General features: G+C 32.4%; 1 protein-coding gene across 1 annotated transcript in view; it reads right to left on the bottom strand.

The window, feature by feature from the left end:
* Nucleotides 1-311: 311 nt before the first annotated feature.
* SMCHD1 (structural maintenance of chromosomes flexible hinge domain containing 1) overlaps nt 312-17,198 on the bottom strand; it is a 155,326-nt gene continuing 138,439 nt past the window's right edge. Inside the window, exons 43-48 of the mRNA XM_074200685.1 lie at nt 16,138-16,247; nt 15,755-15,825; nt 12,157-12,328; nt 11,802-11,960; nt 11,365-11,479; nt 312-4,609 (exon numbers count right to left, since the gene is read on the bottom strand). Of these exons, the coding sequence (XP_074056786.1) occupies nt 4,585-4,609; nt 11,365-11,479; nt 11,802-11,960; nt 12,157-12,328; nt 15,755-15,825; nt 16,138-16,247 (652 nt within the window). The 3' untranslated portion in view covers nt 312-4,584. The remainder of the gene's footprint in view (nt 4,610-11,364; nt 11,480-11,801; nt 11,961-12,156; nt 12,329-15,754; nt 15,826-16,137; nt 16,248-17,198) is intronic.

The following is a 17,198-nucleotide window of genomic DNA, read 5'->3' as shown; positions in this document are numbered from 1 at the left end:
ACATCAACTTTTCAGAAATAAAAACTACACAAACTTAGGCAAACCTACTTAAAAACTTCCCCACCATAAGTAGCTATTACCAACAACAAAAAACTAATTTCTATTAGTATGAAAATCTTTAGACAATTAACAACATGAATATCTAATATATATTCACATAAATCAATACAAAGATGTTTTTAAACCAATCTAATTGGTATCTTTATGCTTCCTCTTCCTTGAGTTTTCATTAAATTCCGGTGAAAGGGTTTGTAGCTGAATTTTCTGCTTTTCCTTGGGAGATGTAATCCATTCTTTGGAACTACTAGAAGAGGAAAAATATGCCTTACATTTCACAAATTAAAACAGACAATTCCATAATACATTTGAAAATACAAAAAGAAATTTATTGTTGAGCAATCTGTCAATCTGAATAATTTCAGCACAGACATTTATTTTTAAAAAATGAGAAAGGGTGATAAGGTAGATAAGATAACCCTTCTAGTTCTAAAATATTACAAATGGCTCTAGACCAACACAACAGAATATTCTACATCAGTTGCTGTTTTTGCTAAGCATACATTCTAATTAATTTTCCATTTCAGTTACAATTTGATTTTTTGTTTACATGTACTAAACATTGTGTGAAGTCAAATAGGTTCATTGGTCACAACTTTCTATAATGAAATATCTACAAGTATCCAAAGTAAAACTCAATTTGACTTTTTTCCAAGAACCTAAATGAACATTTTAAACTATTGTGAGAGAGTTAAAGTCAGAAATGTAGGGGGAGAAAGGTCAATGAAGGTAGTAAATCCTATCAATAAAAGTATATAAATACTTTTGTATTCTAATGCTCAGAGACCAGAGAAAAAGAAGCGGGAGGGATTTCAGTTTAGGGAACCAGAAGAATGCAACTTTATGAAACTTGGGGGCAAACTTAATCCACTAGATTTGACATTAATGTGTTTATTGAATAAATGGATGAATGAAAAAGCATTTAAGAGCTTACAATATTATGTGCCACGCACTATATTAAGCATTGTGATATAAAGAGAAAAAGTGACACAGCTCTCAAAGAGCTAACACTAAATAGGAAAGGACACATTAAAAAAAAAAAAAACCAAACCAAAAACAAAAACAAAAACAAGAGTAAAGCCCTGAAGACCTTAGTTAACAGGTAAGATAACAGTGTTGAGAAGTCTGGAATGCATAAAGCAGTGGTAGCAAACTCTAATAGAAAGGGCTTCTATGGGCAGTGTAGTTACTTAGAAAACCACATAATATTATATGTACTGTGTTGTTTGTAACTTTATGAACTCTTAAAAATTTCCCCTCAAAATATGATACTGATCTTCACCTCTCACCACCCCAGGAGATATACATGTATACATGCAGTGGGCCATGAATTTGATATCTGTGATCAGAGAGAAGGGTTGTTGGTTAAGGCCCAGAGGACTTTTTAACTTAAAAGTTTCATTATAGAAAATCAGGTTGACAGGAGGAGGGACTTCAGGTATTTATTAATCTTATAATAATTCGAGATTTAGTGAGAGGAATTGTCTTGCTAACTCTAGGTCAAGTATTACCATGCTTTTAAGATTAATTTTTTAAGCTGTTGCTAGTCTGATTTAAAGGTGAAAATTTTAAATTCTATGGCATTTCCAAGTTGTGCTATTTCTAATATCAGCTAGTAGAGTCAGCAGCTTGTCACTTTCAAAAATGTGTAACTTGATTTGTTTCCTAAAGAAAATTATCTTTATAATAATTCTTTTTCAAATTTAGTAGCTTAAATTTTAAAAGAATCTATAACTGAATAAAAAAATTTCTATTTGAGAAAAATCTAATTTTTTGATTATTGCTCTCACAAACTTAGGCAACCTTTCCCTTTCACAGTATCCATCCATAAATAACGTTAAGTTTCAACATCATTTAGGGGGTTCAAATGGACAATGCATATGGAAAGCATATTTACAAAAACAAGTAGTTCAAGCAATATGCAAAAACAAGCATCTTCATAAATGATTACTATGTAATGAAGATTTTTTTGCATGAAAATATTTAACAAGTGAAATATTTGGAGCACAATTATCATATCTACAAAGTAAGTATTAATACTTTGATGATAGAAAACTACACAGATTTCAAACACTGTACTAAAAATATAATTCTTTCATTATGTTTCCTAGTGACTGTGTGACTGGATCACAAAGGGGCTAAAAGTATAAAATGGAAATTTCCTATTATATGGGGTATCAATATTTAGCTAGCAATTAAACAGAAACCCACATAATTTAAAAAACCAAACATTACCCTGTTAGTGATGACCTGTACAGCAATTTTTAAATAGATGGTAATCTTCTTCAGAATACGGAATTTCTTTTTAATGAAAATTAAATAAATATAACTTCATTTTACAAGTACAAATTTATTGCAAAGCTGCACAAAAATATATAAACAACATGAATAATATGCACAAAATAAGTGATGGAAGGCTAGTAGCAGTTAAGTATGCACCAGAAATTTATCTTTAAGAACAGAACAAGTTCTTTTTTCCAAATTCCAAACATTTTACTAAGAATCTTCATTTTGCTATTCAAGAAATATTGGTCCATTTTTTCCTTTCTTCTACTTATGACAAATATGATAAATATTCATCAGTCTGGATGGATATTAGAATTGCAGTGTAAATGCTGGCTTTAAAGTATTCACCTTGGCCAGTTTTCTTCTTCAGTAATGAGAAACTAACAAAAAATAAAATCCTGGTGTTTCTGCTTATCTTTCCATAATTAAGCTAAACTGCTATTACTGGTTCTGGTATAATATAAATAAAAGTATTTTTTCCTTTCTTTTTACATGTGTAGAATATAGTATATAGCATTTTAATACTTACACATAATATGACTTTCAGTTACATTTAAATGCAAAAGGGACAGAAACACTCTTTCCTTTCTCCTCCATCTAATACCATTGGAAAAGATTACCAAAGGGTCACTATTTTTCATTGATTAAAAAAAAATGCAATAAAGCTTTAGATTTGTTTGGGATTGGAAGTATCAATGAAATATAATTTTGTACAGAAATACTTAACTCCCCATATACTGATGACACAAGTTACCCATTTTATAAATCCTCTAGTAAAATTTTAGGTGACTATGAGATAATTTCTAAACAAGTTTTTAAAATTTTTGTTTTTAGATATTATAATTCAGCACATAATTATAGACAGTAGAACGTAGATACCAAGGTAAATGATGAAAAGGAAAAATCTTCAGATTTCAAGGAAATGGCTCCTAAAATTTATCTTGATCATAAACAACAATTTGCCTTATTTTTCCTGTCAGTTTTAAGACTTTTCTAAAATCAAAGGAACAAAAGGCTGTATTTCCCTATTACTGCTGTATTGATGTTTAAATTTAAGTTAAACAGCTAGATAAAATTAAATAAAAGTTGTTTAATTTTACTAGCTTAAACAAGAATAGACCTAGTCATCATGCAATGGCTGTAATCACAATGACTTGATAGTGACTCAAAATTTTCCTTCTTTTTAAAACAAGTAGTAACTGTTACAGAGGGGAAAACAAGTGTTTCTAATTATCCCTTATGTTCAGAAAAGTTGAAAACCACACATTTGTTAGAATGTGCAAATATTAAAAAAAAAAACCCTAATATACAAAACAACTGATTTTACTTGAAAACTCCTATTTTGGATAAAAATTCCATGTACTATTATATACTAACTGGACAACACATTTCAAATGTTTCAGTAATTGGTCTTTTTAAACAGTAATTTATTGCATGAATATGGAATTTTACTTTACCTGACCTTTTAAAAAAGTAATTAAAAAATTAAAAAACAATGTTAATGTAGCATTAAGGCTGAGAATTTATAAAAACAAGCATCAAGTCAAATGATTCCCTATAAAAACTGTGTACACTGCACTACAGTACAAATGAGGGTAAGAAGCTAGAATCTAAAACACTACCATGTTGCATGTGTGTTGTGGAGAGTCACTTTCATAGTTTTTTTGAAGCATCATAACAGTTGAATTCCCAAACATCTGTAGATTTCCATTCTTACCCTGAACTCTCTATTAATGATTTCCACTCATAGCTCATAATATCTTATCTCTGGAATAATTTCTATAGTTCACATCAGCTGAAATGTTTTCATTAAATTCAAACTAGTCCAAGTTCTTTTAAAAAGTCTCATCATGAATCATCTCTCCACAACATCCATGGTAATTATACTGGAATTCAGCATATATTTTCTTCAAGATGAAAAATAGCCTTGTGTCAGGTTTATAATCACTACAACATTTGCGGAGTATAGACCTAACATTCTCCTTTGACACATTTGCAATATATCACAAATGAGCAATAAGATGACTGGGATACTTCCAGTAAGACCATATTGTCCAACGAAATTCCCTCTTTTGAATGGATGCTTCCAGCCCCATCTGGACAGACATGGAAATTCATGTCCTTGGTACTTGTATTGTCCCCAGAAATATTCAGTCTGGTAAGTCACCCTCTTGGTCTCCTGAAGCAGAGCTGCAGAAGTGAGTGCATTCTTAGTGAGACCAACAGCCCCTCTTTCAACTTTCACACATCTGATTTGGTTATGAGCCTGGTCAAGGTGGAGAAGAAAATATATTAGGTCTTATGTACCACAAATTTGTTTCTACTGAAATTCCTTATTGGGGAATGCCCATTAAGTGGGCAAAAAGTGAGCAAGTTATTATATATTAACGTGATAGAACACTATTGTACTGTAAGAAATGATGAAGATGATTTCAGAGAAACCTGAGAAGATTTACATGAACTGATGCAAAATGAAGTAGAACTAGAACATTGCACACAGTAACAGGAATAGTTTGACAATTAACTGAGAAAGTTAGATACAATGACCAATACAAAAGCCCACGAAAATTCCAAAGGATTCATGATTAAAAAAAAAAAGTAATCCATCTCCACAGAGAACTGATGATGAAATACAGAGGGAAGTTGAAACATTTTTTAAAATTTTCCTCTATTTTTCTTGCTCTACCCCTTCCCTGACAACAGGTAATGTGGAAGTGTTTTGCATAATTTCAAATATATATAATGGGCATTGTACTTGCCTTCTCAGGGTATGGAGGAAGGGAAGTAGGGAGGAAGAAAAGACTCATCATCGCCAGTGACCACAGGCCAGTAGAATTACATCTCAATAACCTTGAGAACTGTTGTTGATGAGTGTAATCATTTTCTCATACATATTTATGAAAGTGAAGAAAGGTTATAAACTTCAATGTATAATGAACTGTCATTTATGTACTGCTATAAAGTATAATAATAGCCCTTCCAGTTCTCCAGGTTTGATTCCTTAGGAGTCATCTATAATTCTTCCCTCCACCACATATCCAATCAGATTCTACAACCATATGATGTCACATCTACTCTTTTTTTTATTCATACCAAAATACCATCCTCCCGTAGGCCTTCAATTTGAACAGCTACCTAATTGGTCTCCATGCCCTCTAACTCCACATTTAGACTCCATCTTTCAAACAGCTGACAAGTTGATAGTCTTAAACTACAAATCTGACCATATCCCTCCAATCTTCATTAATTTACTCAGATACAAACTCCTTTTCCTTCCAAAACCCTTCAAAATCTGACTCCAGCCTACCCTTATTAAAACCTTAAGTTCCTTCCGAAATAGCCTACCTGCTATTTTTCATATTGACATTTCATTTCCTATCTCTGTATTTTTGCCAAGATTGCATCCCAAGGCTTATGCACGTAGTTTTTTCAAAATGTTGGCTCCTACATGAAGCCTTTCCCAATCCTTTCTAGCTGCTGTTTTGTCCCTTACACTTAAATCTGCCTTGGAGTATCTTAACTTTAAACATACTTGCTTTTACTTATGTGTGTATATATGTTTCTCCACGCCAAACAAGTTTTCTTTTTTTTTGGTTTGTTTCTGGAAGCAGGAGAGAGGAAATTAAAGTTTCCTGAGGGCAGAGCCCATTTTTATCTTTTAATCCCTAGGGCTTAGAATATGGCTAGTGCTTAATCGATGTTTGTTAATTGGAATTAAAGGCACAATTGCTACCTTTTTACAAGAATTCCTTCTAAGTCATCTGTAATTCAATATCTGGTCTGCAATAGCAGGAGTTTATCATATATTCTCGCTTGTACATAATTGTTTGCATACTGACTCTCCATTAGATTGTGAGCTGAAAAGAGGAAATAGTTCTTGCTTTTCTCTATATTCCAGAACTAGTACCTGGCATAGTCAGTGCTTAATACATGTTTTCCAGTTGACTAAAAAAGACAACCACAATAAATATTTATATATGCTACCAAGTAATGGAACTAATGCCAATATTAAATGAAGTATTCCATCATTTATTTTTATTTCCATAATTTCTGTTTGGCTAAGTAAAACATGCAGAATATTAGCAGCAATAGATTTTGTCAGAAAAAAAATGACTGCCCTGTCTGATAGAAAAGACATTGCTTTTGGGCAAGCCACTTAACCCCATTTGCCTTGCAAAAACCTAAAAAAAAAAAAAAAATAGAATATGAAAAGACATTGCTGAGGGACAGAAATAAGCTAGCTTTAATACTAACACACATATCTTCATTTCCATGAAATTATGAAACATTTAAGTAGATGAGGTAGACCTAAATGAACAAGAATAATACCAGAATGAATGAATGAATGAAACTAACATTTATTAAGTGCTTACTATGTGCAAAGCACTGGGAATACAAACAGAAAAATAAGACAGTCCCTGGCTCAAGGAGCTCCCACTCTAATAGAACCAATACCTAGGGAAGGGTTCAACTACCAATCAGATGGAAAGGTCCCACAGTTCTTAGAGGGAAGCAAAAACTTCTTCTTTAATGTCATATCCATTGATAACATCTTGTTAATTTCTGGCACTGAACTATTAGACAGCACACCAAGGAGTTTGACAGCAAAAATTTTTCTTCCTGGGTCTTCAGTAGCTGTTGCTGTAGCACCTGCAGGAGCAGTTATGCGGAGAGGAAAATGAAAACAATCCCTGCCCCAAGGAGCTTACATACTACTGGGAAAAAACTTGGGTACAGATAAGTCAGTACAAGATGTATACATAACAGTTCAAAGTAGTCTAGGTGGCAGCAATAGCTTCAAAGAAACCTAAGGTTCCAAGAGTCAATCTGAGAAGGGTAATGGGGGTTTATCAGAAAGAGACCAGCTTGACTGGAATATTGCATGGATGTGAGGGAGGAACATAAAATCACTATGGAAAGAGGCTGGAGGCAGATTATGGAAGACTTTAAAGGATAAAGAAAGAAGTTTGTATTTTATTTTGCAAACAATAAGAAACAACTGAAAAATTTTAAATATGGCAATATCAGGGTTTTCTCATCCCTAAGCATAATGCTGATGGTGTAAAGCATGCATTAAATTTAGTAGTATTATTTCTTACAAAGTTAGTTTGTCATGCAAAGATGCAGTTAAACATTCAGAAGGGTAGTTCCATATTTCAACTATTTCAATGGAGGGTAATAAAATACTCCTAGACAGATGCTGAGTTTTGAGTTTCAACTGTAGGAATATTCAGGTTCTGAATGAAACTAGGTCTGAAACTTAGCAGAGAACTAAAGAAAAAAATGTTAAAACATCAAGAAGGTTATAAGAGTCCCTACAGAATCCAGAACTGGAAGCCTATTTTAGTAGAATTGCCATCACATTTAACAACTTGATTTCAACATGGTAAAAATTACCATAGAAAAACACAGAAGACGAGAAGATGGCTTAATAAGAAAGTCTCTTAAATGTTCAATTTGAATACATTATATTTCAAAACTTTATCTAAGCTCTACTCAGATGACTCATAGTGTCATGGAAGGAACCAAATCCAAGTTCAAAATCTAGGAGGACCACAAGCTCTGGCATACCCAACTACATACAGAACTGGTGGCTGACTTTATTCAAGGATCAGTCAGTTAACTTCAGAGACAAGAGAATAACCCGCCCAATGTAATTTATCTTTTTTTTTGCTATAACAATTAAAAAATGTACTAAAATGGTAAAGACTTTATGATAAACTGTGATAAAAAGAATGCCCAACAAAGTAAAATCATATCCTTAATAGCAGACTTTTACCATGTCACAGAATCAAATTTTAAAGTTTGAAAAGAACTTAGTTCATCTAGTCTAGTCAAGCTCCCTCATTTTACAATTAAAGAAAAGTAGGAGGCCTAGAAAGTGTATGTATATGGCTTAAGATAACAGAGCTACTTGGGGTTAGAGAAATGCCCCAAAACCTACAGAACGATTGTATAAGTGAATGATCCAATAATCATGTCTTCTAATGTCACTGGAAGATACTAATTCTTTTGACTGTTAACTGAAATCCACAGACTACCTTCAGTAGGCAATCTACATTACAAAACAATAAAAGAAAGAACACAGCTTAAGTACAAAGTAAAACAAAGCTTAAATTTCATTAAGACCAAAGTAATGATTTTCTTTCTTGCCATTCAGCAAGAGTCTAATGAGAAATAAAACATTGTTACATACTATTAGCTATTTTTCAAATTAAAATTTATAATCAATAACGAAACCATAATTAGCAATAAATGGGGCAATGATATTTTTAAAATATTTTTTTTGATTTTCAAAGTAAAATTTAAAATTAAAGGAGGAATTAAAGATTGCAGAAGAGAAGTAGAGAGAATTTATTGGCTCTTTAGTAAGTTAAAAAAAAAACTACAGAGGCAGCTAGGTGGCGCAGAGGATACAGTACCAGCCCTGGAGTCCGGAGAACCTGAGTTCAAATCCAGCATCAGACACTTTATTTAACCCCATTGCCTTGCAAAAACTAAAACTGAGTAAAAAAACCCCCAAAAACTAAACTGACACACATCTCATTAATATAAGCAAATAATGAAGGTCCAAATTATGCAGATAATTAAGCATGGGAAAGAAAATATTAGCTTTGACAAGTTTATAATTTTTCAGGTATAACCTGGTACACTAAACTTAATTGAAACATTCTATTTTCTATTCACAGATCAGATTTAAGAGCTAACAATATTCCTTAGTAGTAGGGAAAGGACATTTTAATTTAGTAACAAATCAAAAGTAGATTTTTCTTTTAAGAAATATTATTTTATTACTTCAAGGACAGCCATTAATATAATTTTTAGATAAGAAGCAATTTAACCAATATGGTAGAATCTTAATTATAAGTGGAATATTGGACTTTAGTCTGACATATAACTTTTTTAAAAAAAACTTTGAAATACTTAAATAGATCTGTTATCTCACAAATTTACTTCCCATGAATGAGAAATGATACAACCTATCCAAAACTGCCTATCCTACACTACTATTGTGCATACTGAAGCCTTCCTGGCTTTCTGTTGGGTATTGAAATATTACCAATAGAAGGAACACTCAACTATCTCTCCCTGTTCTTTGAAGTTCCAGCCTGTTTTTTCTCAGTGGCATCCTGCCACTGATCTCCAGGTGATAGTCACTTTAAATGATAAACTATTTAAGTATGTCAATTATTTTTCCCTCTGAAATCATGTCTTTAGAGTAGTAAAATATCTATTCCTTGGAATGATCTATACTGCAATCTCTTATATAAAAGAAATTACATTTCTTGCATAGGTTATTTGAGAGAGTCTATCATGACAGATGACATATTTGAAAACTTTTACCACCCAAGAATTAGTTGTCCGCAAGCTAGGAAGCAACAGTTTAAACTGTTATAGTTTCCAAATCAGGGTAGAACCAACTCAAAAATAACAGACCGTACAAGGTCATATTGAACTTTTTGGTAAAAGAAAGGATTCCTTACTGGATGATGTTAGATAAACTTGTTTAGAATATAGGTTTCTTAAGAAAAGTGATTGATTCTTTTTCTTTGGATTCTTAGGGTCTATCTAAGATGATGTCTGACACAATGATGATGTCTGAAAAATGCATGTTAAATGATAAAAATCTGGAAAAGTGCCTGAAATGTTTTTATTAATGAGCTTAATATTTATTCTCTACAAACACAGTACACCATTACATACTGATATGAATTGGAAATTTTTTTAATTTCCATAATACCCCACCCCACACTTCCACTACCTATACAGCCCCCCTTTTAGGTCATGTAAATATTCCCCTCAAGACAAGGATTTGCTTTAAGAAATCAGTGGGAAAAAAATAACTATTTCATAGTATTTTATAATTTTTGTTAGACCATCTATATAGAAGCACTTGGATCTCACTGAATATGGATGTGTCCCTGAAAGTAAAGTAACATAGGGGTAGCTAGGTGGCAGAGTGGATAGAGTACAAGCCCTAAAGTCAGGAGAACTTGAGTTCAAATCCAGTCTCAGATACAAGCAATACAACAACAAAAAAGTAACATATTAGAACCAAGGAAACTAGGTTTTCTCATTAATAGAAAAAAAATTAACATTTCTACTGTTTCTTCATCTGTTAAAAAGGAGTGAGCTGTGTGATTAAAAAGGTCCTTTCAAGATAACAAAAATCTGTTATTCTGTGAATCATTTTCTCACTAATTTCTATTATAATTCAGGAGTGTTTCAGGAAAAAAAAATTCATCACCAGAAAACAACTTGACTGTTTACCCAAAAGTCCCCAGGATAGCTTCAATGCATGTTGATACCGAAGAAAATCTTCACTGAAAGCAGAGCAGTGGGCACACGATACTAATAGTTAGTTCTAGGGAACATCTTGTGTGAACACTCCCATACACATTTTAGAAGTTATACAGACATTGTAAGTATTTAGTATTTAAGTATGTCCAAAGACGTCCCAATAACATTTCAACTATGGAACTAGTATGGTTAACTATTCAAAGACAATAATTGAAGATGACATTTATACCATATACTTGAAGAAAAAAGGTTAAAGATGATTCAAGACATGAAAACTAAATGGCACCCAATTCCCTAAACTATAAATATGAATTTATAAATTTATATGTCAATGTACAAACATACAATGTTAAAATTCATGAAGTATTAAAATATCAATGAACAAGTGGTGGTTTGAATTTTTCACATTAATTTGATGTATCTAATAACTGGTCATTCTGTAAAGCAGAATCCACCATGATTGGAGAAAATTAAGGTGAGACATTCAAGTATTCACTTGAATTAGAAATCAAAATAGAATCTCTTTTCTGCGTGATTTTTGCTAACCACCCCTACCACAACAACAGTAACAAAAATATTCAAAGAATCAGAATGATCAAGGGCAGTAATTCTTTAGATAAAGATAACATTAATTTTATGAATCTTTCCCATGTAATAATTCAATATGTATAACAATCCTCATTATTTCAATCAAATTAAAATTAGGAAACAAAGACTTACCTATTTAGTTTTTTTGTCGTTTCCCTTCTCATTCTTTTAGGAGGGATTGGGCTGTCTGACATACCGAGTTTAGCTGCTTGACGGACTATTTCACATTTACCTGTTGGAGTCATACCTTTAAAGAATAAAAATAATAGATTATTTTTTATCATATTGGCTATAAAATTAAGAAAAATAAAAGGCTCAAATCTTATCAAAAATTTGGAGGGGAAAAGAAGAGGAGAGAGTGATAATTTTTAATGCCATTCTCCTATTAACAGGAAACAAATTCTAAAAGTTATGGAGGAGAGATTAAAGGACCAAGTTTCAACATCTTGGAGATGAACTGTCATGTCATTACAATCTTTCCCTCCTAGACTATGATAGTCCTCTAAGAAAAACTAAAGCATAAATAATTTCCACTATAGAAAAAGTATTAATAGAAAATGTACACATACCAAGTTTTTGTTCTATTCGTTCCAGATTTTTCTCCTGTTCGCTAAGTTCCTGCTTTTTCTTCTGCATATCTGGAGTATTAAGGTAGTCTATTTGACCATTAAGTTCTTTAGTCACACTATTGAGTTTGCACACAGCTGAACGATATTGCTGAAGAAGATCTGATGGAAGACAAAGAAATATGATTAAAATATTGGTAAGAAAGAAGACTATGCTGCTGATTTGTAATCTCACTTTTTTCACAAGCACTATTTCTTTTTCCTTTCATGCAGATCAAGATCCCTCCACTTCTCATTGTGAGCAGTTGCCAAGTTTCTCTTCTTTGGAACAGATAATTAAAATGGCTAACAGACTTGCCTATGAGTCCAGCAAGGGTCTGATAAAGTCTCGGGAGAGGGGCACCAAATACCATCCCTCGAAGTTTGTCCATTGGAGGAGCTTTATTTTGAAGGCCTCCAAATTTTCCATTACTTCGGATTCGATCACCTTCTCTTGTTAACAAAGTAGGACAATGGGTGATTTTAACAACCTATTATAAATAAAGGATACTATCAATAAGTTATAAAAAAGAAAAAAAGAAAAAACTATTTATTAAATTCCCCTATTGGATGCTGAGGGGATACACATAAAACTAAGAAACAGAATCTTTCCTAAGTAGGAGAATTGATAAAAAACAATTTGAGGCTTGAAGTCAGGAAGATGTGAATTCAAATCTAACTATAGACACTTGTGATATTGGACAAGTCACATAACCTCTGAGCCTCAGTTTCCAACAGTAAAATGTAAATAACAACAGCACCCATACCCTAGGATTTTCATGAGGATCAAATGAAGCAATCATTATGAAGTGCTGTGCAAACCTTAAAGCATTCGGAAAAAAAAGTAAATTAAAACTTAGAGATCTCTATCAAGTGTCACTGAACCATTAATGATCACTCCAAGTTTATCCATTCAATCAACATCAAATCTAACTACATTATCATTTATCCAACCTCTTTGCATCTTTTCCAAAAGGACAGTAATAATTCTTACTGAATTTCTATTAAATATTAAACTTCAATTAACAAAAGGAATTAATATTAGTCAAATATAATGAAATTATGTTGGACTTTTGCAATCACTATTAGAAGCTCACTGTCCATTTCATGAACGACTCAATCTCGATTTTTTCCAAGAAAATTAAGTCAAGTTCACTAAGTCTCTAGTTATCAGAGTCTGTGCTCTTTTTGTTTCTTGCAAATCAGGACACAATTTGCTCTTCTCTAGTACGGAAGTACTGTTCTCAAATTAAATATCCAAGACATCAATTAGGCTTGCCATTTCTTTGGGAGGGGAAAAGAAGGGAATGATTAAAAATAGTTAGTTTGACAGTCATATGTACTGTGAACTAAAAAGTAATACAAAATGCATTAATCTAGGGGCGACTAGGTGGCACAGTGGATAGAGCACCTGACCTGGAGTCAGGAGTACCCGAGTTCAAATCCAACCTCAGACGTTTAATAATTACCTAGCTGTGTGGCCTTGGGCAAGCCACTTAACCCTGGTTGCCTTGCAAAAACTAAATAAAAAAAAAAAAACAACAAAAACAATGCATTAATCTAAACTAAGATTCTGGGAAAGAGGATAGAAAATAGTGTGCATGGAATTCATTATGCAAGAAATGATAGAATATGACATAACTACTAAAAAACCTAGAATTAAGAAGGGAAGTGTCACAGAATCTCAGAGGATGTGAAAGGGAGCAAGATGTGGAGAAGACTAGAAAGGTAGGAAAAGGTAATGGTACAAAGAATTTGAATGTCAATAGAGAATTTTATATATTAGCTCTTATCTTGGTAGGTACCAGGGAATCACTACAGTATAATGAATAAATGAGCAACATGGAATGATACTTTAGGCAGATCAATTTGATAGATGAGAGAGGATGAATTGGAAAAGGAAGGGATTTGAAGGAAAGGTCAACCAGTAGGTTATTACAATGGTGAGAATGTGAGGTGATAAGGGCCTATACTAGCATAATGGCAGCATCTGAGGAGAAAAGGAACCTATATAAGAAGTGCAAGGGCACAAATAATAGGATATGACAACTAATTGTGTAAGGTGAATGAAAGAGTGAGAAGACAAGGATGACTCCATTCATTTTAAACCTAGGTGAGTTAGGAAGATGATGCTACTCTCCTAAGAAATGAGGAAATTACCAGATTTCCCCAAAAATAAGCTCTACCATGAGTTTTCAGGATGTTTAGAATATAAAGGACTACCTCCAAATAAGAGACATACAGAATTATAAAATTATATTAATATATATTTAAATAGAAATAAATATTACTAACATCAATTCTTAAAAGTAAATGATAATATAAATTATAATTAAGTATTATAAATATCCAAGCTGACACCTTTGGAAGATGAATTTGAAACTTACTGTTGAATGACCAAATAGAGTACAGAAAAAAATGCAGGAATAAAGTGGGCACTTGATAAAATCTGGATGAAAAGAAAGGCCCACCTCTAATCATCACTAAAAGCAAGAAAAATAAGATTGAACATGTTTCAGGCATTTATGTTCTTGAAACCAAAAAAGATGCACACAAGCACTTATAAGGAAGTGGGTCAATTTAATGTTGCCACTTATTTTGTGAAGTAGCCAGAGGTCTGCTAGCTGGCACTCATTGAGGTAAAGACAAGAATTTCCTTGAAGAAAGAAGAATAGATCAAATAATAATTCCCATAGGAATTACAGCCACCTCCAGACATTTGATATATTGCAATAAAAAAGACATTCAATGATCATTTGTGCATGGAAATCAATGACTTCATTGAAAAATCATTGTGGAAACTTGATGAAGCCTAGCTGATAAGAGAGTGTGGTTTTTGGTTGTTTTTGGTTGTTTTTAGGTTTTTGCAAGGCAATGGGATTAAGTGGCTTGCCCAAGGCCACACAGCTAGATAATCATTAAGTGTCTGAGGCCAGATTTGAACTTGGGTACTCCTGTCTCCAGAGCTGGTGCTCTGGTCCATTATGACTTGGATAAAGAATTCACAGGATAAAAACATTGACAATTTTGTTAGCAAGGCACCTTGAGCAGGTGACTGGGGCAAGAAGAGAGCTCAATTGCTGGACAGGAGAAACTGGGGTCAATGGTTCTACAGGAAATGGGAGTCACAAGAAATTCAGTTTGGAACTCAGATTTTGAAGAGTTACAACTATGTTTCATAAAAAGATGGCATGGCTGCATTTGAATAAATGTACATTTTTGTATGTGAATAAATGAATAAATGCAGATGTTGTACATGGAAATTAAAAAAGACATCCCCTGAAAATAAACTCTAATATATCTTTTGGAGCAAAAATTAATATAAGACCCAGTCTTATTTTGGGGGGAAGATGGAAGGAAGGAGAGAGAGTCTGGGGAAAGATGAGACATAGTTTAATTCTGTAAAGAATGAAGTCTTTCAAAGGAGCCTAAGGCAACTCATATACTGTTAAAAGTTATACTGTAGAAAAAAGATGTATGGCAAATTTATGTGTGGGTATATACATACCCATATATAATGGGCCAAACTACTCACATAATATAAAATAATTAAGAATAATTTAAAGCCTTTAAAAGAGTTAGCTCTAATTTCAAAAACACAAGCTCTAAGTTTGTTTACTTTGACACTTGAAATCAAAGTCAAATTACAATGTATCTCCCAATATTTATTCAATTATATTGCTTGATTTACAATATTTATAAGTGTAGGGAAGGCAAATATTACCAGATCAGACTTTCAAAATATATTGACATTTCAGGTATTTTGAATGGTGTTTAGTTTTTTTTGCATTTTCTTTCAAATTTCTAATAGAATTGATTGTCCCCTAAGTACAAATATGAATGATCTGTTTTCTGCATGAACTACAAGATCCTTAAATTCCTTAAAAATGTTAATATACAAACTCAAATAAACATACCTCTTTTCTGTAATGGTTGGCAGCATCTAAATTGTCCAAAATGATGGTATCTCCTAATAGCATCCCAAAAACTGAAACAAAAAATAATGAAAATCTGATTTCAAATTATGAAAACTTTTCCCATTAATGTGTTCAAATAAAAAACAAATGGCAAATATTTTCTTTAATGGAATATTTAATATTTATAATTCTTATACAAAGAGTGAAAAATAGATTTGTCAACAGCAACTGACAACAAAAGGCGTTCCATAAATAAACTTTCTGAAAATTAAAAGTATGAACTGGCATAGTACTGTTGACAAAGATAGTGACTCTATGTGTAATACATTTACTAAATAGTAACTTTTGTTTCTACTCCCATTTAAATAACATTTTTCTTTTACCTGTTTGACAATGATCTATATTATCTGGAAATGTTAACAAATCTCTGGCAAATACTGGATTACCAATAGGTCTGAAATAATTTTTTCCATTTCGTAAATGAGGAAGAGGCCTGGTTGAAAAACAACATATTAAGTTAGAGTTAAGTTTCTCTCATCATTACTTTTAACAATATAATGAAAAGTTAGTGTATATAATTTTGACCACATAATTAACTCCCCAATATTCAGATATAGTTTTAACTCTACATTTTGAAAGTTAAAATAAGTGTTCCCACACTACTCAACTGTTCTGCACTGGAGACTACAAACATTTTAATATTAGAAAAATATTTTTGTTCTTTTGCCCTATCAAATCTTGTGAAGTTTCAGAGAAAATTAATAAAGAATGGGCCATAATTGTAATTTTATCAGATACTTTTTATAAAGATTTTATTTATTTTGAGTTTTACAACTTTTCCCCTAATCTTACTTCCCTCCCCCCACCCCCACAGAAGGCAGTCTATTAGTCTATTGTTTCCATGGTATACATTGATCCAAATTGAATGTGATGAGAGAGAAATCATATCCTTAAGGAAGAAACATAACGTGTAAGAGATAGCAAGATCAGACAATAAGATATCAGGTTTTTTTCCCCTAAATTAAAGATAATAGTCCTTGGTCTTTGTTTAAACTCCACAGTTCTTTCTCTAGATACAGAGAAAGAGAGCCCCAAATCATCCATATCAGATACTTTAAGAAACTATTTCTCAATATAAAGTTAAACATTAAATTATTCACAATCTTCCCAAAAGGTCTAAGGATGCAAGCTGAGTACATATATGGTCAGGGGGCTTACTAAACCTTAGCCTAGATTCAATCTAATAATTTTTTGAGTATCCACTATATTCCAAGGCACTAAGGGTACAAATATACTTCATGTCCCTTCTTTACTGGATATGTTTTTCAGACCCCTTTCTTTAAAACAGTGTTCCTGATTCTTTGCTTTTCTCTCATATCACTCTGCTAATTATATTCACTTTCATGGCTTTATTATCAAGTCTATATAGATGATAGTGATTTGA

The sequence above is a fragment of the Macrotis lagotis genome, chromosome X, assembly GCF_037893015.1.
Source record: "Macrotis lagotis isolate mMagLag1 chromosome X, bilby.v1.9.chrom.fasta, whole genome shotgun sequence".
Lineage (NCBI taxonomy): Eukaryota > Metazoa > Chordata > Mammalia > Peramelemorphia > Peramelidae > Macrotis > Macrotis lagotis.
The sequence above is the reverse complement of the archived record's forward strand: the minus strand, read 5'-3'. Positions and strand labels throughout refer to the sequence as shown.